We start from the raw sequence: 23,032 nt of genomic DNA on the forward strand, positions 1-23,032 counted from the left end.
ATTATCTTTCCCATTATTATGTACAAAACACCTACATCCAAAAACATGAAATAGTTAACCTTTGGTTTTCTGTTTTTCCACAGTTCATAAGGTGTTTTCTTTATGATGGGTCTTAATAGAACTCTATTTAATATATGGCAAGAAGTATTAATGGCTTCTCCCCAAAAGTACTTAGGGAGGTTACTTTCACATAAACATCGTTCTAGCCATTTCCTCTAGTGTTCTATTTTTCTTTCCACAACTCCATTTTGTTGTGGTGTCCTAGGTGCAGAAAAATTATGGGTTATCCCCTTTTTACTACAAAATTTATCAAATAATTGATTTTCGAATTCGGTACATGGTCACTTCTAATGGCTATGACTGAAGACTCTCTAGCATTTGTTACTTCCTTATGGAACTTTTTAAACATGAAAATGCTTGGTCCTTATGTGCTAGAAACATGACCCATGTGTACCTAGAGTAATCATCTACTATGACTAGACCATATTTATTTCCACCTAGGCTTGTTGTTCTAGTTGGACCAAATAGGTCCATGTGTAATAATTCTAGAGGCCTAGAGGTAGAGACACATTTTATGGGTTTAAAAGAATTCCTAGATTGTTTGCCAAATTGACATGCTTCACAGATTTTGTTCTTTTCAAATTTAACTTTGGCAAACCTATCACGGAATCTCTTTTAACTAATTTAGTTATTGTGTCCATGCTTGCATGACCTAACTTACGGTGCCATAACCAACTAGCATCATTATCTTTAGTTTCATTAACAACTAAACATTGGTTATGTTTTGCAAGGTCTTCTAGGTCTACCACATATACATTTCCACGTCTAATCCCTTTAAAAACTAAACTATTATCATTAGTATTTGTTTATAATGCATAGTGATGGTTTAAACATAACATCATATCCTTTATCACATAATTGACTAATGCTTAACAAGTTATGCTTAAGACCATCAACATATCTAACATTATCTATAAAAGTAGAAGGGGTGATTTGAACTTTACCAATACCAATGATGTGACCTTGGTTGTTGTCTCCAAACGTCACAGCACCTCCCTTCTTAGCTTCAAGGGTGAAAAATTGTCTTTATCACCCGTCATGTGCCTTGAGCAGCCACTATCCAAATACCAGCATTTTTGTTGACCTTGGCTGCAAGACACTCCTACACAAGCAAATCATGTCATCTTAGGTACCCAAGTTTTCTTGGGTCCTTCATGGTTAGTCAAGTTGGTTCCTTTTGGAACCCATACCCTTTTAATTTTTCTTTTAGTTTTACTTTTCCTAAAATTACATACATTTGCTTATGCCTATGTACCACAACAAAAGCAGGTTATTTTCTTAGTTTTAGTTTCCCCAGCTTTAACAAAGAAGTTACTAAGAAGTTTTTGTTTATTTCTTGGTTTATATCCTAAACCCGCTTTATTAAATACGGCTCGTTGACTATTAAGTATCATGTTTAATTTTTCAGAACTATATGTAAATTTTCAACTAAGGGTTTGTATTTGTTAAGTTCTTTAGTTAGTGTTTGATTTTCGGCTTTTAGATCATTAAGTTCTTTTGTAGATCCTTTTAAGTTTGTTTATTTTTTAAGTTCTGAAATTCCTTAGTTAGTTTTTCATTATCTTTAGTTAAGGTGTTAGTCTTTTGAGTTAAAGTTGGTTGCTTGTTTTAAGTTCTATATTTTCTTTGGTGATTAATCTTATCCTTAACTAATTTATCGTATTTATGTAGGTATGATTGATTAGTTATTTTAGTTCTTTATTCTTAAGATTTATAGCCTTATATTCTATCATTAATTCATTAAAGCATCATAAAGTTCATCAAAGAAAAATCAATGCGTATCGGAAGTTACCTCGTTTTCGTTGGCCATGAACAGAAATTGGCCTTCTCTTCTTGTTCATCATCGATGAGGAGGATGATGAGTCGGAGTCCGATAGGTGGTGACAAGGCCTTTCTTCTTCTTGTACTTCCCCTTCTTCAGTAAGGGCACTCAGCTCTTATGTGACCCGGCTTTTGCACTCGTAACACCAATCCCCTCATTTTCCCTTTCCTTACCTTTGTCCTTGCGGTAGGAATTTGAGGGGCCTCTCCTTTGATGATAGGACTTCTTGTGGTTGATGAATTTCTTGAACTTGCGCACAAGAAGAGCCTCACCACCATCTTCCTCATCTTCTTCTTCTTCCTGCTGCTGCTGCAAGACAAGTCCTTGTTAGAAGAAGTAGATTTAAAGCTATTACCTTTTTCTTATGGGAGGACTCTTCCTCGTTGTGTTGTTTCATGGTAGCTCGTGCGTCATAAGGGATCCAAGAGCTCCTCAAGTGGTAGCTTGTTCAAGTCCTTGGCTTCTTGGATTGCCGTCACTTTAGCTTCCCACGACCTTGGTAGACACCGAAGGATTTTCCTGACAAGCTCACTGTTAGTATAGTTCTTGCCAAGGCTTTTTAGGCCATTGACAATATCAGTAAACCTAGTGAACATGCATGTGATTGTTTCATTTGAATCCATTTTAAATAGTTCATATTTATGAACCAAATATTTATTTTGGATTCCTTGACTTGATTCGTGCCCTCATGGGTCACTTCAAGTCTGTCCCAAATTCTTTTGCAGAATTCAAGTGAAACCCTATTGAATTCATTACGGTCTAAGGCACAATAAAAGACATTCATAGCTTTAGAGTTTAATTGTGCCTTCCTCATGTCATGTTCATCCCATCCATTTCTAGTTTAGGTACCTTAACACCATCTACGTATATGGATGGGATGTATGGCCCATTTACTACAATGGACCACATCTCATAGTCTTGGGCTTGGATGAATATTCTCATCCTAGCCTTCCAGTATGAGTAGTCAGATCCATTGAAGAAAGGGGGTCTTTGGGTGGACTGACCCTCAATGTGAGAAGATCCAAATGGGGTTGTCATTTTGATCTTTTAACTCTTGAGTGGAAGAGTTTTTGGCTCTGATACCACTTGTTGCCCAGATAGACAACCCAAGAGGGGGGGGGGGGTGAATTGGGTTTTTAATATAATTTGGCTAATTATGCCAACCCCCACGGAAACTAGCCGTTACTCTGCTTTTTCTGGCCGTTCTGCACACTCTGCGCAGCCTGACAATATGACCGTTGGTGGGTTGGAGTCGACTCGCGCGATCAGGAGTCGACTCGGCTGTAGCAGGAGTCGACTCACGCTTTTCCGGAGTCGGACTCGGGCCAACTGTTCCAAATTTGAATTAAAGTTGCCGTCTTGACTGGGAGTCGACTCGTCTTGACTTGGAGTCGACCCGCCAACTTCTGGAGTTGACCTGGCAATTTTTGGAGTCGGCTCATCCACTGAAGTCCGTGGATCCAAATTTGAATTTTGTCCACTCGAGTCGACTCGACTGTCCTGGAGGTCGACTCGAATCTCAGAGCCCGAACTCTCGATTCTCTGTCGTTTGGCTCATCCAGTCTTGGAGTCGACTCGAACCTCCTTGGAGTCGACTCGGCTCTCAGTTTCTGAAAGTTTGGTCTTCTGCCTTTTGACGTGAAGCTTGTCTTGGAGTCGACTCGAGCTGTCTGTGAGTCGACTCGAATCTCAGAGGCAGTAACATGGTCTTCTGTCTGTTGATGGTCGCTCAGTCTCGGAGTCGACTCGTGTACTGCGGGAGTCGACTCGAATCTCAGAGTCCGAAAATCGTTCTCGGACTTTTTCCTTGTGTTTCCTCTGAGAGTCGACTCTTACCTTCTTTGGAGTCGACCTGCCAACCATCGGAGTCGACTCGCGTTCCCACTGGAGTCGACTCGAATCTCAGAACCGAAAACTGCTCTCTGACTTTTCTGCCTGTGACTGCTTGGAGTCGACTCTTACTTCCCTGGAGTCGACTCGGTGAACATTGGAGTCGACTCGCGCACTTCAGGAGTCGACTCGTCGACAGGTTCTGAGATGAAGCTTTCTGTTCTTCTTTCTGTTCTCAGTCGGAGTCGACTCGTACTAATCTGGAGTCGACTCGAGTCTCAGACTTTGGTTCAGCAGACTTCTTAACTTAACAATATACTATGAACCAAGTCTAGAGACACTTGGACAGATTTTTCACTGAAACACTCAATTTGAATTCATTAGTAATCACAAGATATACTCAAATGCTTTGAGCTCATCAAAATCAAATGGGGTTTTAATCAATCACTCCACACGAAGGGAGAATTCGGAGCGGGAGATGAAGAGCATGGAGGGGACGCTGAAGGAGGCGATGGAGCTGCTTGTGGAGGTGTTCCAGCAGTTCATGGTGCCTTTGTCGCGGAGCCCGGGCATCTGGACCTTCTGGCTTGGTGTGCTGGGGAGGATGGACACCTGCATGAAAGTCGTCGTATGGACACTTGGAACCCGACATGTTCGGTGCACAAGTCGACGGAGGCCCCATGTTCACCTGACTACTCCTCGCTTTGACCGGACATGATGCCCGCCCCAACCCACCATGATTCCAACTGTTTTGCGCGGCGCTGCTAACCGTTTTCTCAAACAATATTTCTCCCCTCTTGCTGGAATGGAAATGCAAATGGAAATGCCTCAGCGGCCACGATGGCCAGGGCAAGCGATGACGACGACGCAGATGAAGCAGCAGGCAGGGGCGAAGCCAGCGGTCGCCACCGGCGTCGGGACCCGCGGCTCAAGGAGCTGGGCATCTCGTGCATGGCTCAACACGGAGGTGGGCGCCGTCCTCGCCGTGATCCGGCGCCCCCCGGATCCCATCTCCGGCTTCCTCCCCGGCGGCGCAGACGAGGGAGCCAACCCCCAGCTCCTCCAATCCCTCAAGTCCCTCCGCTCCCTCATCTTTCACCCCCAGCACAGCGAATGGCGCTCCACCGAGCCCTCCGTCTACCTCTCCCCTTCCTGGACGTCATCCAGAGCGACGAGATCCCCGCCGCCGCCACCGGTGTCGCCCTCTCCGCCGTCCTCAAGATCCTCCGCCTCAACGTCTTCGAGGAGTGCACCCCCAGCGCCCGCGAGGCCATCCACTCCGTCGTGTTCGCCGTCACCAACTGCCGGCTGGAGCGCATTGAGCAGGCTGCCGAGGACGCCGTCCTCATGCACATCCTCCAGGTGTTGGTAGCCATCGTGCGGTCTCGCGTCTCCATCCTCCTCACCGACCACGCCGTCTGCACCATCGTCAACACCTACTTCCAGGTGGTCCAGCAGTCGGTCCACCGAGGGGACCTCCTCCAGAGGAGCGCCCGCCATGCCATGCACGAGCTCATCCAGGCCATCTTCTCCCGCCTCCCGGAGATCAAGGTTCCGAGACCGCCGACCGCGCTTCTCAAGCCGCCGCCGCCGACGACAGCGACACCCCCATCTCCGGGTACGGGGCCTGCTGCATGGTCGACATCTTCCACTTCCTCTGCTCGCTGCTTAACGTCGGCGAGGTCGTCGATTCTGCTGAGGGGATCGGCTCCATCAGCTCCGACGAGGACGTTCAACTCTTCGTGCTCGTCCTCATCAATTCTGCAGTGGAATTGGGCGGCGAGGCGATAGGAAGCACCCCCAAGCTCCTCCGAATGGTCCAGGATGATCTCTTCCACCATCTCATTTGTTGGTGGAAAAATGGACCACCCCACAAATGTAATTATAGCACCCAATCCATCAGCAAGCTCGAGCTCATCCTAAGTGATGGAGCTCTTCCGCTCTCGAGCTCATCCTAAGTGATCGGGCTCTTCCGCTCTCGAGCTCATCCTAAGTGATCGGGCTCTTCCGCTCTCGAGCTCATCCTAAGTGATCGAGCTCATAGGCCGAGCCGAGCACAGCAGGCCGAGCACAGAAGGCCGAGCACAGAAGGCCAAGACCAGAAGGCCGAGACCAGAGAGCCGAGACCAGAGAGCCGAGACCAGAAGGCCGAGCACAGCAGGCCAAGCCCATGCCTTAGCCAAATATCCAATTTCCACCTAACCCTCTAAGGGACCTGACAACTCCACTACAACCTGCCGCTATCTCCAAGCCATCAAGGCATAAGATCTCCGCAGGTATTCGGCACGACCTGCCATTAATGCATGAGACCCCCTCAAGTCTCTGATGCATTCAGTCATTTAATGAACACGGCTCAAGGCGATCTCCGGATCACTGAACCATCAAAGCGTATGGCTCTCCCTGACCGTCGGTTCATTTGGTAATCAATGCACTTACCATCCCACGGACCCCAGGCCCACCACGGCCGGCGGTTCAACCACCCCAATAGGTCCGATCGACCGTGACAACTCCCTGGTTCCGGTCTGATTCGGCCTTATTTTCCACCACGCCTTAATGGGCCAAATCGTGCCCCAATTATCACAGAACAGGACAAACCTCCTGTCACCTCCCAGGTAACCAAATCCTTTTATAAAAGGAAGCCTGGGGGGAAGAGGAAGGGGACTCTCAGGATTCTGGGGACTGGACTCTGAGAAACCCCTAACAAAAACTCTCCGGACTGAACCCTCCGGGACGGGGTGGGAGGAAGCACAGACACAATTGATGACATCATCCCTTTCATCTTCTTGATCTTATCCAAATATCTTCTGTGTCTTCTCCACATACTCTCCTCCCCGCTCTCTCCACATACTTGCCCTCTCTGACTTAGGCATCGGAGGGCCGGCGCCGGGGAGCCCGGCCACCGGTTTTCCTTGCAGGACTCGCACACCCCCCGCGGCGGAGGACGCAGCAAGCCGGCGCACCGCCGTCCGCCTCCTGCAGCAGCGGAGCTCCTCCTTCCCCGGCTTCACGACGGCCCCCGGGTCCAATTTCCAGCAACAGTTGGCGCTAGAGGAAGGGCCCGAGTTCGCTGCCATGAAGCTAAGAAGCAAAGGGGCTTCCAATGCCTCTCGACGTTCTCCACCTAGCCCGGAGCGTTCCGTCCGAAACCCATCACCTCCGACCGAGTCAGTTCATCAAGTTCGGCCGGAGCAGTTTGATGCCCTGGTGCAACAAGTGCAAGCCTTGGCTACCGCTGTCCAAAGCTTGCAACCCAGGGGCATCCTAACGGCACCGCCTCCTCCGGCTCCAGTTCAACCGGAGCCCCCTACAAGCGGGTTTCCCCTTCGAGTATCATGCTCCAAGTCCCAACGCTCAGTCCAAAATTCACCATCAAGATCTCCGGTAGATCAAGTTCCACAAGTCCAACTCGAGCACTTCGATGCGCTTGTGCAGCAAGTCCAAGCGCTAGCTATTTGCAGCCCAAAGCCTGCAACAAGTGGAGGCCCCTCCTGTGCCGCCTCCACGGAATCATGTGAAGCAGAGGAAGAAACTTTCTCCTGACTCCCGAGCCATCTCGAATCAGGCATGGCTCCCGCTGCAACGACATATGTGGGGGCAACCAGTGAGAAGTAGTAATCCAAGTCTCACGTCAACGAGTTGGGGGGAAAAAGAAATAAAAGCTGAGGTCTGGAGAAGGAAAGTTATGGAGCTTTAAAATGGGATTGTAAGCCTCTGTGACAAAGGGTACAGCCCCATTAAATCCCATTATCCTTCCAAGTCTTCTGTCTTCCGGCAGCAAGCAAGAAACCAGCATGTACTCCCTCCTTACGGGCGTAAGTCCTTGGGACGGCGCCCGCGACATTGCTCCCCTTTCAGAGCGTCGCCATCACTGAAGCCCCCGTCGAGCTCATGCAGACCGAGCTCAGAAACCCGAGCGCAAAACACCTAAAAAATCAAGCCAAAGAAGGCCGGTGCCGAACCAAGTCCTGAGGGACTTCGAAGCTCGAGAGCTATCAAAATATCTCCAAAAGGTACAGGACGCCACTTTGGCTTCAAATAAATTCAATATTTTATCTATTTTCAGGTTAGCCAACGAGCTCGGCTCGTTCTCCTACCCTGACCACGGTCAGGATGCCCTAAGACGTCAGGATGCCCCAATATATTGGGATGCCCTGCCACAACGGGATGCCCCGATTCGTCGGGATGGCCCGAGACGTCGGGGTGCGGTCTTAAGTGACCAGACGAGCTCGGCTCGTGCTCCATCGGCTTCCACCGTCGAGCTCGGCTCGTGCTCCCCGACTATGAGTTAGCGGTCCTCTCTGACCGGACGAGCTCGGCTCGTGCTCCATCGGCTATGAGTTAGCGGTCCTCTCTGACCGGACGAGCTCGGTTCGTGCTCCTACCCTGAGACGTCAGGATGCCCCCAATATATTGGGATGCCCTGCTGCAACGGGATGCCCCGATTTGTCGGGATGGCCCGAGATGTTGGGCAATGAGTTAGCGGTCCTCTCTGACCGGACGAGCTCGGCTCGTGCTCCATCGGCAATGAGTTAGCGGTCCTCTCTGACCGGACGAGCTCGGCTCGTGCTCCATCGGCTATGAGTTAGCGGTCCTCTCTGACCGGACGAGCTCGGCTCGTGCTCCATCGGCTTCCACCGTCGAGCTCGGCTCGTGCTCCCCGACTATGAGTTAGCGGTCCTCTCTGACCGGACGAGCTCGGCTCGTGCTCCATCGGCTATGAGTTAGCGGTCCTCTCTGACCGGACGAGCTCGGCTCGTGCTCCTACCCTGACCACGGTCAGGATGCCCCGAGACGTCGGGATGCCCCGGCTATAGGGATGCTCGAGACATCGAGATGAGTAGCGTCCTCTCTGACCGGACGAGCTTGGCTCGTGCTCCATCGGCTTCAGCCAACGAGTCCGGCCTGACCTATTATTGGATTTCTCTGTCGACGCCCTCCAAGAACGGAATCCGAGCAGAGAAGCGTCTTCAATCGCCTCGGCGCCAGGACGCACACGGTACAAGGTACCTATCTATTTAATATCTTTACATTACATTACCTATTATTGGATTTCTCTGTCGACGCCCTCCAAGAACGGAGTCCGAGCAGAGAAGCGTCTTCAGTCGCCTCGGCGCCAGGACGCACACGGTACAAGGTACCTATCTATTTAATATCTTTACATTATATTACCTATTATTGGATTTCTCTGTCGACGCCCTCCAAGAACGGAGTCCGAGCAGAGAAGCGTCTTCAGTCGCCTCGGCGCTAGGACGCACACGGTACAAGGTACCCATTTACTTAATGTTTCTACGTTAATGTCTCCATATTGTCTATTTTTGGATTTCTCTGCCGACGTCCCCAAAGAACGGAGTCCGAGCAGAGAAGCGTCTTCAGTCGCCTCGGCGCAAGGACGCACACGGTACAAGGTACCCATTCATTTAATGTCTTTACATTATTTTATTCTTGGACTCTTCTCTGCCGACATCCCCAAAGAACGGACTCCGAGCAGAAAAAGCGTCTTCAGTCGCCTTGGTGTAAGAACGCTCACAGCACCAGGACGATCGATGACTGAACTACTTCCTTCGCCCGAGCCAAAAAGCAGCTCGGACTCGGAAGCCGGAGGGTAGTGTTGGTGGAAAAATGGACCACCCCACAAATGTAATTATAGCACCCAAATCCATCAGCAAGCTCGAGCTCATCCTAAGTGATGGAGCTCTTCCGCTCTCGAGCTCATCCTAAGTGATCGGGCTCTTCCGCTCTCGAGCTCATCCTAAGTGATCGAGCTCATAGGCCGAGCCGAGCACAGCAGGCCGAGCACAGAAGGCCGAGCACAGAAGGCCGAGACCAGAAGGCCGAGACCAGAGAGCCGAGACCAGAGAGCCGAGACCAGAAGGCCGAGCACAGCAGGCCAAGCCCATGCCTTAGCCAAATATCCAATTTCCACCTAACCCTCTAAGGGACCTGACAACTCCACTACAACCTGCCGCTATCTCCAAGCCATCAAGGCATAAGATCTCCGCAGGTATTCGGCACGACCTGCCATTAATGCATGAGACCCCCTCAAGTCTCCGTTGCATTCAGTCATTTAATGAACACGGCTCAAGGCGATCTCCGGATCACTGAACCATCAAAGCGTATGGCTCTCCCTGACCGCCGGTTCATTTGGTAATCAATGCACTTACCATCCACGGACCCCAGGCCCACCACGGCCGGCGGTTCAACCACCCCAACAGGTCCGATCGACCGTGACAACTCCCTGGTTCCGGTCTGATTCGGCCTTATTTTCCACCACGCCATTAATGGGCCAAATCGTGCCCAATTATCACAGAACAGGACAAACCTCCTGTCACCTCCCAGGTAACCAAATCCTTTTATAAAAGGAAGCCTGGGGGAAGAGGAAGGGGACTCTCAGGATTCTGGGGACTGGACTCTGAGAAATCCCTAACAAAAACTCCCCGGACTGAACCCTCCAGGACGGGGTGGGAGGAAGCACAGACACAATTGATGACATCATCCCTTTCATCTTCTTGATCTTATCCAAATATCCTCTGTGTCTTCTCCACATACTCTCCTCCCCGCTCTCTCCACATACTTGCCCTCTCTGACTTAGGCATCGGAGGGCCGGCGCCGGGGAGCCCGGCCACCGGTTTTCCTTGCAGGACTCGCACACCCCCCGCGGCGGAGGACGCAGCAAGCCGGCGCACCGCCGTCCGCCTCCTGCAGCAGCGGAGCTCCTCCTTCCCCGGCTTCACGACGGCCCCCGGGTCCAATTTCCAGCAACATCATCCACTACGCCGCGTGCTCGAGCCCGCTCGTTCTTTCCATGATCTGCAGCGCAGTCTTGAATCTCTATCACTTCTATCGTCGGTAATTACTAAAAATTTCCTCCCCGTCGTTCCATTTCGCTTGCTGCGATGCAAGATTAATCAAAAGAGGAGGAAAGAGCAAGTCGTCGCATCCACATTTTTTAAAATTAATTTACAGGTGCCTCAGGCTCCAACTCGAAGCATTCTTCACCTACGTGCTCTTAAGAATTGCGGCAGGAGGGAGCGGAGTGCAGCTCCAGGAAGTCGTGATCGAGGGGATCCTAGGCTTCTGCCGGCAGCCGACCTTTGCGATCGAAATGTACGTCAACTACGACTGCGATCCGATCCGGCGCAACGTGTTCGAAGAGATCGGCAAATTGCTCTGCAAGACCGCATTCCCTGCGACCAACCCCATGTCCCCGATGCAGGTCCAGGCCTTCGAGGGCCTCGTCACCGTCATCACCACCATCGCCGACAGCATCGAGGTCGAGCAAGTTCCCGACCGGGAGTCCTACAGCGCCGACGTCTCCGATTACAAGCCCTTCTGGGTCGAGAGGTGCGACAGCTACGACGACCCCGACACCTGGGTCGAGTTTGTTAGAATGAGGAAGATGAAGAAGAAGAAGGTCATGATCGCCGCCAACCACTACAACCGGGACGAGAAGAAAGGCCTGGATTTCTTGAACATCTGCCATCTGGTACCGACTCCGCCGGACCCCAAGTGCCTGGCCTACTTCTTCCGGTACACGCCGGGCTTGGACAAGAACAGGATCGGGGACTTCCTAGGCGACCCCGACGAGTTCAACCTCCGAGCGCTGAAAGAATTCACTGAGACGTTTGATTTCTCCGGCGCGATCCTCGACACCGCCCTCCGGCCCTACCTTGAGACATTCTGGCTTCCTGGAGAGTCTCAGAAGATAGAGGATCCTCGAGGCGTTCTCCGAGAGGTTTTACGAGCAGCAGTCCTCGGAGATCTTCGTGAGCAAGGACGCAGTGTTCATCCTCTGCTACTCCCTCATCATGCTCAATACCGACCAGCACAACCCCCAGGTGAAGAAGAAGATGACCGAGGAGGAGTTCATAAGGAACAACAGAGCCATCAACGGAGGGATGGACCTCCCCAGAGAGTACCTCTCCGAGCTCTTCCATTCCATCTCCACCAACGCGATCACACTCTTCGGCCCGACCGGTTTGCCCAACGAGCTCAGCTCGAACCAGTGGGCCGACCTCATCAAGAGATCGAGAGTCGTTGAGCCCTTCATCATCTGCGACTTCAGCCATAAGCTGGGCCGCGACCTGTTCCCCACCATATCAGGACCCTCGGTCGCCACGCTTGCCGCCATCTTCGAGCACACCGACGACGAGGAGATACTGCAGGAGTGCGTCGAAGGGCTGATATCCATAGCAACAATTGCAAGATACGGATTGGAAGACATCCTCGACGAGCTCCTCTCTTGCTTCTGCAAGTTCACCACTGTGCTAAACCCTTACGCCACGGCCGAGGAGACCCTGTTCGCATTCAGCAATGAGCTGAAGCCGAGAATGGCCACTGATGTGGGGTCGGAACCCCGACACCAGCCCACACACCGGCCGAGCAGGAAAAGCATCTGCGTCCCTCCCGAGGTATTGTCCGCTCTGGGATTGCCGCTTCGGGTCTGCGGGAGGTCGCCCAGGGAGGTCGCCCAGGGCCGGAGCCCAATGACAGTCCCGAGCCCTGACGGCGCGGGGGTCCGCGGAGGTTGCCCCCTACCCTCATGGTTTTGTCCTATAAAAGGCGCCTCGTGAGGAAAGGTTTTAGGCCTCCATATTATAAGGCACAGACCTTTCCGCTGATTAGCCGATGTGGGACTAAACTGGGAACCCCATCCCACAACACAGCCCCCCCAGTGGGAAGGTCTGTGCGTGGCCGGGGCCCTTCCTCCAGCGCCATCTGATGTGGGGTCGGAACCCCGACACCAGCCCACACACCGGCCGAGCAGGGAAAGCATCTGCGTCCCTCCCGAGGTATTGTCCGCTCTGGGATTGCCGCTTCGGGTCTGCGGGAGGTCGCCCAGGAAGGTCGCCCAGGGCCGGAGCCCAATGACAGTCCCAATGACAGTCCCGAGCCCTGACGGCGCGGGGGTCCGCGGAGGTTGCCCCCTACCCTCACGGTTTTGTCCTATAAAAGGCGCCTCGTGAGGAAAGGTTTTAGGCCTCCTCATTATAAGGCACAGACCTTTCCGCTGATTAGCCGATGTGGGACTAAACTGGGAACCCCATCCCACAACAGCCACGGTGGCCCTCTTCACCATCGCGAACAAGTTCGGGGACTCGGTGCGGGGGGCGTGGAGGAACATCGTGGATTGCATGCTCAAGCTCAAGCGGTTGAAGCTACTGCCTCAGTCCGTGATCGAGCCCGAGAACTCTCCATCGTCGGACCCCGGATTCACCCAGCACGCAAAGTCGGAATCGGGCGTGATCTTCCCCTCATCCCACCTCGGGTTTGGCAGCCGCCGCCAGGTCTCGGGATTGATCGGGCGGCTCTCGCAGTTGCTATCGCTGGATAGCGGGGGGGATTCGATGCTCAACTGCGGGAGCGAGTTTGAGAACAACTCGAAGATAATTCAGCAGTGTCGCATCGGGAATATTTTCTGCGAGAGCTCCAGGTTGTCCGATGAATCGCTGCAGAACCTTGGCCGGGCTCTCATGTTCGCAGCAGCAGGTCGAGGCCAGAAATTCAGCACTCCGGTCGAAGAGGAAGAGACCGTCGGATTCTGTTGGGATATCCTGGTCATGATTTCGACGATCAACATTCGGAGGTTCGCAGCATTCTGGCCTCAGTTCCATGACTGCGTCACCGTCATGTCGCAGCTCCCTCTCTTCTCGCCTTGCCCGTTTGCCGAGAAGGCCATCGTTGGGCTCTTCAAGATCGCGCTCGAGCTCTTCTCATCTCCCCCGCATGTCGACAAGCTCCCCGAGGAGCTTGTCTTCAGGTCCATCAACCTGATGTGGAAGCTCGACAAGGAAATTCTCGACACATGCTGCGAGAGCATCGTCGAGGGCACGGCTCGGATCCTGAACGAACATGCGAAGAACGTCCAGACTATGATCGGGTGGAAGACGCTCCTCCACCTACTCTCCGTCACAGGCCGGCACCCCGAGACATTTGATCAGGGGGTGGAGGCTCTCATGAAACTGATGTGCGAGGGAACCCATGTCACAAGGTTCAATTATCCCTACTGCATCGAGGCCGCATTTGGATACGCGGCGCTAAAGATCAGCCCGCTGGAGAAGAGCTCCAAGATTCTAGACTTGATGGGAGACTCTGTGAATTGGCTGATCCAGTGGCATAAATCGGGTTACTCCGACCCGGGGAGCACGAATAGCATCTCGTCCATGGAAGACGGCCAGAAGATGGGTGCTGGCGCTGGCAACCTCGAGGCCAATCTGTTTGTCAAACAGGCCGAGGCGTTGCGCAAGACTAGCTTGGTCCGACGGGAGGAGATTCGAAACCAGGCAGTAGCGGAGCTAAGGAAGTGCTTCGCAGCCGCCGAGGAATTGGACTTCACGCCAGCGAACTGCCTTGCTTGCTTCAATCTTGTGATCTTTGCTATGGTGGATGACCTGCACGAGAAGATGCTGGAGTACTCGCGAAGGGAGAATTCGGAGCGGGAGATGAAGAGCATGGAGGGGACGCTGATGGAGGCGATGGAGCTGCTTGTGGAGGTATTCCAGCGGTTCATGGTGCCTTTATCGCAGAGCCCGGGCTTCCGGACCTTCTGGCTTGGTGTGCTGAGGAGGATGGACACCTGCATGAAAGTCGTCATATGGACACTTGGAACCCGACATGTTCGGTGCACAAGTCGAGGGAGGCCCCATGTTCACCCGACTACTCCTTCTCGCTTTGACCGGACATGATGCCCGCCCCTACCCACCATTATTCCAACCGTTTTGCGTGGCGCCACTAACCGTTTTCTCAAACAATATTTCTCCCCTCTCCCCGGAATGGAAATGCAAATGGAAATGCTTCAGCGGCCACGATGGCCAGGGGCAAGAGATGGCGACGACGCCTATGAAGCAGCGGGAGGGGGTGAAGCCGGCAGCCGCCACCGGCGTCGGGACCCGCGGCTCAAGGAGCTGGGCATCTCGTGCATGCTCAACACGGAGGTGGGCGCCGTCCTCGCTGTGATCCGGCGCCCCCCGGATCCCATCTCCGGCTTCCTCCCCGGCGGCGCAGACGAGGGAGCCAACCCCCAGCTCCTCCAATCCCTCAAGTCCCTCCGCTCCCTCATCTTCCACCCTCAACACAGCGAATGGCGCTCCACCGAGCCCTCCATCTACCTCTCCCCCTTCTTGGACGTCATCCAGAGCGACGAGATCCCCGCCGCCGCCACCGGCGTCGCCCTCTCCGCCGTCCTCAAGATCCTCCGCCTCAACGTCTTCGAGGAGCGCACCCCCGGCGCCCGCGAGGCCATCCACTCCGTCGTGTTCGCCGTCACCAACTGCCGGCTGGAGCGCACGGAGCAGGCCGCCGAGGACGCCGTCCTCATGCGCATCCTCCAGGTGCTGGTAGCCATCGTGCGGTCTCGCGTCTCCGTCCTCCTCACCGACCACGCCGTCTGCACCATCGTCAACACCTGCTTCCAGGTGGTCCAGCAGTCGGTCCACCGAGGGGACCTCCTCCAGAGGAGCGCCCGCCATGCCATGCACGAGCTCATCCAGGCCATCTTCTCCCGCCTCCCGGAGATCAAGGTGCCCGAGACCGCCGACCGCGCTTCTCAAGCCGCCGCCGCCGCCGACAGCGACACCCCCATCTCCGGGTACGGGGCGCGCTGCATGGTCGACATCTTCCACTTCCTCTGCTCGCTGCTTAACGTCGGCGAGGTCGTCGATTCTGCTGAGGGGATCGGCTCCATCAGCTCCGACGAGGACGTTCAGCTCTTCGCGCTCGTCCTCATCAATTCCGCGGTGGAATTGGGCGGCGAGGCGATCGGGAAGCACCCCAAGCTCCTCCGAATGGTCCAGGATGATCTCTTCCACCATCTCATCCACTACGCCGCGTGCTCGAGCCCGCTCGTTCTTTCCATGATCTGCAGCGCAGTCTTGAATCTCTATCACTTCTGCCGTCGGTAATTACTAAAAATTTCCTCCCCGTCGTTCCATTTCGCTTGCTGCGATGCAAGATTAATCAAAAGAGGAGGAAAGAGAAAGTCGTCGCATCCACATTTTTTTAAATTACTTTACAGGTGCCTCAGGCTCCAACTCGAAGCATTCTTCACCTACGTGCTCTTAAGAATTGCGGCAGGAGGGAGCGGAGTGCAGCTCCAGGAAGTCGCGATCGAGGGGATCCTGGGCTTCTGCCGGCAGCCGACCTTTGCGATCGAAATGTACGTCAACTACGACTGCGACCCGATCCGGCGCAACGTGTTCGAAGAGATCGGCAAATTGCTCTGCAAGACCGCATTCCCTGCGACCAACCCCATGTCCCCGATGCAGGTCCAGGCCTTCGAGGGCCTCGTCACCGTCATCACCACCATCGCCGACAGCATCGAGGTCGAGCAAGTTCCCGACCGGGAGTCCTACAGCGCCGACGTCTCCGATTACAAGCCCTTCTGGGTCGAGAGGTGCGACAGCTACGACGACCCCGACACCTGGGTCGAGTTTGTTAGAATGAGGAAGATGAAGAAGAAGAAGGTCATGATCGCCGCCAACCACTACAACCGGGACGAGAAGAAAGGTCTGGATTTCTTGAACATCTGCCATTTGGTACCGACTCCGCCGGACCCCAAGTGCCTGGCCTACTTCTTCCGGTATACGCCGGGCTTGGACAAGAACAGGATCGGGGACTTCCTAGGCGACCCCGACGAGTTCAACCTCCGAGCGCTGAAAGAATTCACTGAGACGTTTGATTTCTCCGGCGCGATCCTCGACACCGCCCTCCGGACCTACCTTGAGACATTCCGGCTTCCTGGAGAGTCTCAGAAGATACAGAGGATCCTCGAGGCGTTCTCCGAGAGGTTTTACGAGCAGCAGTCCTCGGAGATCTTCGTGAGCAAGGACGCAGTGTTCATCCTCTGCTACTCCCTCATCATGCTCAATACCGACCAGCACAACCCCCAGGTGAAGAAGAAGATGACCGAGGAGGAGTTCATAAGGAACAACAGAGCCATCAACGGAGGGATGGACCTCCCCAGAGAGTACCTCTCCGAGCTCTTCCATTCCATCTCCACCAACGCGATCACACTCTTCGGCCCGACCGGTTTGCCCACCGAGCTCAGCTCGAACCAGTGGGCCGACCTCATCAAGAGATCGAGAGTCGTGGAGCCCTTCATCATCTGCGACTTCAGCCATAAGCTGGGCCGCGACCTGTTCGCCGCCATATCAGGACCCTCGGTCGCCACGCTTGCCGCCATCTTCGAGCACACCGACGACGAGGAGATACTGCAGGAGTGCGTCGAAGGGCTGATATCCATCGCAACAATTGCAAGATACGGATTGGAAGACATCCTCGACGAGCTCCTCTCTTGCTTCTGCAAGTTCACCACTCTGCTAAACCCTTACGCCACGGCCGAGGAGACCCTGTTCGCATTCAGCAATGAGCTGAAGCCGAGAATGGCCACGGTGGCCCTCTTCACCATCGCGAACAAGTTCGGGGACTCGGTGCGGGGGGCGTGGAGGAACATCGTGGATTGCATGCTCAAGCTCAAGCGGTTGAAGCTACTGCCTCAGTCCGTGATCGAGCCCGAGAACTCTCCATCGTCGGACCTCGGATTCACCCAGCACGCAAAGTCGGAATCCGGCGTGATCTTCCCCTCATCCCACCTCGGGTTTGGCAGCCGCCGCCAGGTCTCGGGATTGATCGGGCGGCTCTCGCAGTTGCTATCGCTGGATAGCGGGGGGGATTCGATGCTCAACTGCGGGAGCGAGTTTGAGAACAACTCGAAGATAATTCAGCAGTGTCGCATCGGGAATATTTTCAGCGAGAGCTCCAGGTTGCCCGATGAATCGCTGCAGAACCTTGGCCGGGCTCTCATGTTCGCAGCAGCAGGGCGAGGCCAGAAATTCAGCACTCCGGTCGAAGAGGAAGAGACCGTCGGATTCTGTTGGGATCTCCTGGTCATGATTTCGACGATCAACATTCAGAGGTTCGCAGCATTCTGGCCTCAGTTCCATGACTGCGTCACCGTCATGTCGCAGCTCCCTCTCTTCTCGCCTTGCCCGTTTGCCGAGAAGGCCATCGTTGGGCTCTTCAAGATCGCGCTCGAGCTCTTCTCATCTCCCCCGCATGTCGACAAGCTCCCCGAGGAGCTCGTTTTCAGGTCCATCAACCTGATGTGGAAGCTCGACAAGGAAATTCTCGACACATGCTGCGAGAGCATCGTCGAGGGCACGGCTCGGATCCTGAACGAACATGCGAAGAACGTCCAGACTATGATCGGGTGGAAGACGCTCCTCCACCTACTCTCCGTCACAGGCCGGCACCCCGAGACATTTGATCAGGGGGTGGAGGCTCTCATGAAACTGATGTGCGAGGGAACCCATGTCACAAGGTTCAATTATCCCTACTGCATCGAGGCCGCATTTGGATACGCGGCGCTAAAGATCAGCCCGCTGGAGAAGAGCTCCAAGATTCTAGACTTAATGGGAGACTCTGTGAATTGGCTGATCCAGTGGCATAAATCGGGTTACTCCGACCCGGGGAGCACGAATAGCAGCTCGTTCATGGAAGACGGCCAGAAGACGGGTGCTGGCGCTGGCAACCTCGGGGCCAATCTGTTCGTCAAACTGGCCGAGGCGTTGCGCAAGACTAGCTTGGTCCGACGGGAGGAGATTCGAAACCAGGCAGTAGCGGAGCTAAGGAAGTGCTTCGCAGCCGCCGAGGAATTGGACTTCACGCCAGCGAACTGCCTTGCTTGCTTCAATCTTGTGATCTTTGCTATGGTGGATGACCTGCACGAGAAGATGCTGGAGTACTCGCGAAGGGAGAATTCGGAGCGGGAGATGAAGAGCATGGAGGGGACGCTGAAGGAGGCGATGGAGCTGCTTGTGGAGGTGTTCCAGCGGTTCATGGTGCCTTTGTCGCAGAGCCCGGGCTTCCGGACCTTCTGGCTTGGGGTGCTGAGGAGGATGGACACCTGCATGAAGGCCGACGCTGGGGGCATGGGCGACGGGGCGCTGCAGGAGCTCGTGCCTACGCTGCTGAAGAAGATGATAACCGAGATGAAGCACAAAGAGATTTTGGTGCAGAGAGACGGGGATGAGCTTTGGGAGATAACAAACATTCAGATACAATGGATTGCTCCTTCGGTGAAGGAGGAGCTGTTCCCTGAGGAGTTTTGAATCGTCCTGGACTTGGGGAGGGGAAGGCGAGGGAAGAGGGCATCATTGTAGTTCATTGGAAGTATAGGGGCAGATGGTAAGGAGAGTAATAGGCCTTTGCGTATAAGATGTTTTGACTTTTTCCTGGTCTTCACTTTTTTGTTGCTGTTGTTGTAATTCTACTTAAAAAAAAGGTTTTTCCTCCTCTCTTGATTATAGAGGGGCGCAATAGAAAGGGTAGTTCTATATACACCCCCCCTATTGCTCAGGACACCCCCCAAAAACCAAAAAAAAAAAACCCAAACTAACCTTTAGTGTAATTACCATATTGCCCTTGAAATTTTCTCATACACCCCCCCTTCCTCCTCCTCCGTTTCGTTTTGAAAAGAAAAAAAAAAAAAACACCCCTCAAACCCCCCTTAAACCCCTCCTCCCCCGTTCCCCCTTCTCCCTCTCGTCGCCGGCATTCTCCCGATCTCCGACCACCTCGCCGGCTTCTCCCGGAACCACCTCGCCGGCTTCTCCCGAAATTTTTTTTTTTCACGGTTCGTGCTCCGTTCGGCACTGGATCGCCGAACAAAAGGCTTCTGTTCGGCTGAACAGTGCCGAACAGAAGCCTTTTGTTCGGCAACCCTCAACCGAACAGATCTGTTCGGCTGCACAGTGCCGAACAGAAGGCTTCTGTCCGGCACTGTTCAGCCGAACAGAAGCCTTTTGTTCGGCGATCCAGTGCCGAACGGAGCACGAACCGTGAAAAAAAAAAATTTCGGGAGAAGCCGGCGAGGTGGTTCCGGGAGAAGCCGGCGAGGTGGTCGGAGATCGGGAGAATGCCGGCGACGAGAGGGAGAAGGGGGAACGGGGGGTTTTGGGCGTTGGCGAGGTGTTTTGGAGGGGAAGAGCGGGGTGGGGGGGGGGGTTTGGGGGGTGTAGAGAGCAATTTAGGTGAGGGGGTGGGGAGGGTGGGGGGTAATTTAGGAATTTTTAATTTTTTAGGGGTGTCCTTAGCAAATGGGGGGGTGTAGAGAGTATTTAATTTTTTTTTAATTTTTGGGGGGTGTCCTGAGCAATAGGGGGGGTGTATATAGAACCACCCCAATAGAAAACGAACGCTTTTATATTTGTAAGTTTGCAATTTAATACCTTGCAACTCTCGGTTTCTAATTGATTTATGGCAATAATTTGATTTTTGTTCCACAATCTCATCTAAAATTTAATTCAGGATTCATAGATATAAATGAATCGAGGAAAAATGATAGTTGGCTCGAGCAGGGACGAATTCATAGAAGATGATATTTGGCCTTTACGGGATGAAGGTGGTAGCAAGACAGGACCAGTAGAGCCAAACCCAAGATATAGGTTCTATATTTTGGTGAAAATGGATTCACGCGATTGGTACATGAGAAATATCAACGCAGGGCTGCTTAAACACAATGCTTGCAATGGTTGAATTATCAAATGGAAGTGTTTCCTAAACCTTACATTTCAGTTGAATTTAGAAATGGCAACTGATGAGGAAAATATGGGATATTTTGATCTTGGCCTAAATCGACCTCCTTGACCTCAGTATTAACCGTAGTAAACAACCTCAATGAAAACCGATGTGCCACTTTGCTCTGGCTAATAGAGACCAGAAGTTATGGTAACACTGCAGTCAATGCACGATCGATGTAATTACCGCCATGTGCTGCTCATATGGGATGATTTTCATATTGTTAACATGCAACCAGCCGTTATCTTGCAATTAAAATACGTTGCATCAAATCAGGTAACGGATTAATATTTTATCCTATATAAAGAGGTGGCCCGAGGATCCTTAGATAAGCTCATTTTGGACTCTACAATATTTTTATTCTTTCTATATTGTTACCCTATTATTCTGACTTACATTGGAGGGCCCTCCATTGGAAACTTTCCGGCAAGTAGACTTCTTGCAGATTGGCCTCAAAGGTGACCAATTTTTTCTCACCTCAGTCTCATCCGACTCCATTCAGTTCGGTTCTCACCGACCTCGCCGAGCAGCGCTCCGACATCGATTCAGAACTTAGCGGCAATAGCAACCAAATTTGATTGCTCCTTGCAAGTGAATAAGATTTAATTTATCAAAGCATATCTCTTTTTGGAAATATTCCATGCAAGCAACATGCCACCATCCTTAAGGCGAACTTTGTCAATAAGAATAGGAAAACGAAATGAACCCTAAAGCAAATATTAACTGGTTATAATAATACAAATCTGGGAGACGGTAGAGGTTAAAGGGCATCAATATGATGATAGAAAAGGAATTCTTTCCCCTTTGGACTTCTCTTTCACCGGAGGGGCAAAGAAACTGGCGACAACGGCTAGTTAGAGCGAGAAGCTCCAGCGTAGTGCGAAAAAGTTAACGGCTAGCCGGCAGCGTCCTATCAGCGTCTGGCGAGGCAGATTGGCGGGGCTCCGGCCTTCCGGTGTGGCATCCACGATGGGCGGGGCGGTGTGAAACACAGGAACTTGGCTCGGCAAGTGCTCTCGGCTCCCGGTGATCTTCGGGCGGTTTGGGGGAAACTCCATGGACCGCAAAGGGAAGGCGCTGATGGGGAAGACGACGGAGCCGATGGGGAAGACGACGGAGGGAGCGGCGAGAGGACCGGGTAAGTCTAATAGCTTTGGGCATGGTGGGAATTCCGGTGCTTGGTCACGGCCGGGGCCGTGCGTTACTCAATGGCCCACGACCGCGGAGGTGGAGCGGCTGAGCCGTTGCTTCCCAGACGTCCTTCGACTACCGGAGGAGCCGATAGCGGCGGCCCGGCTGAAATGGGAGGAGCGAGCACTGGTGGCTCGCAGTTTCGGCCGCCGCATCCCGGCGGAGTGGGTGGCCAAAGATGTGGCCGCCCGGGCCAAACTGAAGGACGTGGTGGCCGTCCCGCTCGTGGACGACTGATAAGTGCTGATTAATCTATAATTTAATATTCTTTTTCCTGCACATGTCAACGTTCTTAAACGGATAACTACTTATTTTACTACAAAATAGAACAATCTTTGAAATAAATTTAAAATATGATAAGAAATAAATAATTCACATGTCCTCGCCTTCCGAGCATACCAGCCAGCACATTTCAGTTCAATAACACTGGGTTCGAGCCCAATGCCCAACTGACATGCATGCACCCAAGCACTGTCCACCGTCCGTGGCTCCCCAAGTGATCCAACGGTTCAGAAATTCCCGTCTCCGCATCATGTTTCCAAACTAAGCAAAATAAGGGAGACCTTTTAAATCCATATATGCCCATTTTTCTGTTAAAATAGAGCAAGAAAAAGAGTTTTTTCCCAAATGCTGAAAATACTGTTCATATGAACAGTGTTAAAAAAAATATATATAAAAAATGACTCAGCCACTGTTCATCTTCTTCCTCCCCCGATGAACATCTCACGCGCAGCCCACCGACGGTCCCCCGCGGCGTCTTCCCGTTGATCTCGCGGCCGCCCACCGTCCGCGGCGTCTTCTCGACGATCCCGCGATCAAATCCGCCGGAGACCAGTCCTCCATGATTCCAGTCGGCCGCAATCAGCCGCGTGCCCACCGTGCCCGTGCGGTCGACTCTTCCCAGCAGCCGGAAATCAGCCATTTCCTCCAAGCATTCCAGCCATCCCGAGCTTCACCCGGATTCGTTCCAAGAAGAAATCCCATCGATTCCCAGCTCCAATCCCTGTGATTCAGCCTTCACCGCGATCCCAGCCAACTGCATTCAACGAGCCGGTAACCCAGCTCCTTCCGGATCGGCACCCGTTTCGAGCTCCATCCCCATCGTCGCCCGAGATCCAGCCATTCTCCCAGCATCACGCCCTCCTCCTCTCTCGGGATCCATCACCGGCCTTCGGCGATCTATAAGAGCAAGATGAAGAAAAGGGAGAGGGGGGAGGGGGAGCTCGGTTCGAAAGAAAACAGGGGGCAGCTCGGTTGAGAAGAAAGAAACAGGGGAGAGGCTCTGTTTCGGTGAAGAAGAAGAAGAAGAAAGCCGAGAGAAAGAAATAAAAAAAGAAGAGAGAAGGGAGGAAAGAGAAGAGTTTGTGATATTCTGGGAAGAATGAGAGGTGCTCAATTTCATTTGAAGATGGGAGGTCGTTCAGAAGCCATGCTCGGCTAAACGTCTAGTCTAGGGCTGGATGAAGCCCTAGCAATTGTATCAGGGCAATTGTAGTTCTTACTTTTTTATTATTTTGGAGCTTGTTTAAATTCTTATTTTCAATGAAATATTTTTTT

The 23,032-nt window shown here is 52.8% G+C and overlaps 2 protein-coding genes across 2 annotated transcripts; both read left to right on the forward strand.

The window, feature by feature from the left end:
* Window positions 1–4,552: 4,552 nt before the first annotated feature.
* LOC103695708 (ARF guanine-nucleotide exchange factor GNL2) lies at window positions 4,553–14,394 on the forward strand. The gene is given in 8 exon segments (XM_039117814.1): window positions 4,553–4,666; window positions 4,668–4,854; window positions 4,857–5,266; window positions 5,269–5,564; window positions 10,469–10,558; window positions 10,676–11,416; window positions 11,418–12,042; window positions 12,766–14,394. Coding segments are annotated over 8 exon segments (4,092 nt in total).
* An 87-nt stretch (window positions 14,395–14,481) lies between these two features.
* LOC120105401 (ARF guanine-nucleotide exchange factor GNL2-like) lies at window positions 14,482–19,045 on the forward strand. Its single transcript, XM_039117815.1, has 2 exons — window positions 14,482–15,605; window positions 15,723–19,045. Exons 1-2 carry the CDS (start codon window positions 14,482–14,484, stop codon window positions 18,814–18,816), a joined length of 4,218 nt encoding a protein of 1,405 aa, XP_038973743.1. The 3' UTR covers window positions 18,817–19,045.
* The last annotated feature ends 3,987 nt before the right edge of the window (window positions 19,046–23,032 follow it).

The sequence above is a fragment of the Phoenix dactylifera genome, unplaced genomic scaffold, assembly GCF_009389715.1.
Source record: "Phoenix dactylifera cultivar Barhee BC4 unplaced genomic scaffold, palm_55x_up_171113_PBpolish2nd_filt_p 000276F, whole genome shotgun sequence".
In the NCBI taxonomy this organism is placed as follows: Eukaryota; Viridiplantae; Streptophyta; class Magnoliopsida; order Arecales; family Arecaceae; genus Phoenix; species Phoenix dactylifera.

Excerpts from the sequence above, each read along its gene's own strand:
- LOC120105401 (XM_039117815.1), top strand. The coding sequence starts at position 14,482 with ATGGAAATGCAAATGGAAATGCTTCAGCGGCCACGATGGCCAGGGGCA. Across the intron at positions 15,606-15,722 it reads CTCTATCACTTCTGCCGTCG|GTGCCTCAGGCTCCAACTCG; the intron begins GTAATTACTAAA and ends ATTACTTTACAG.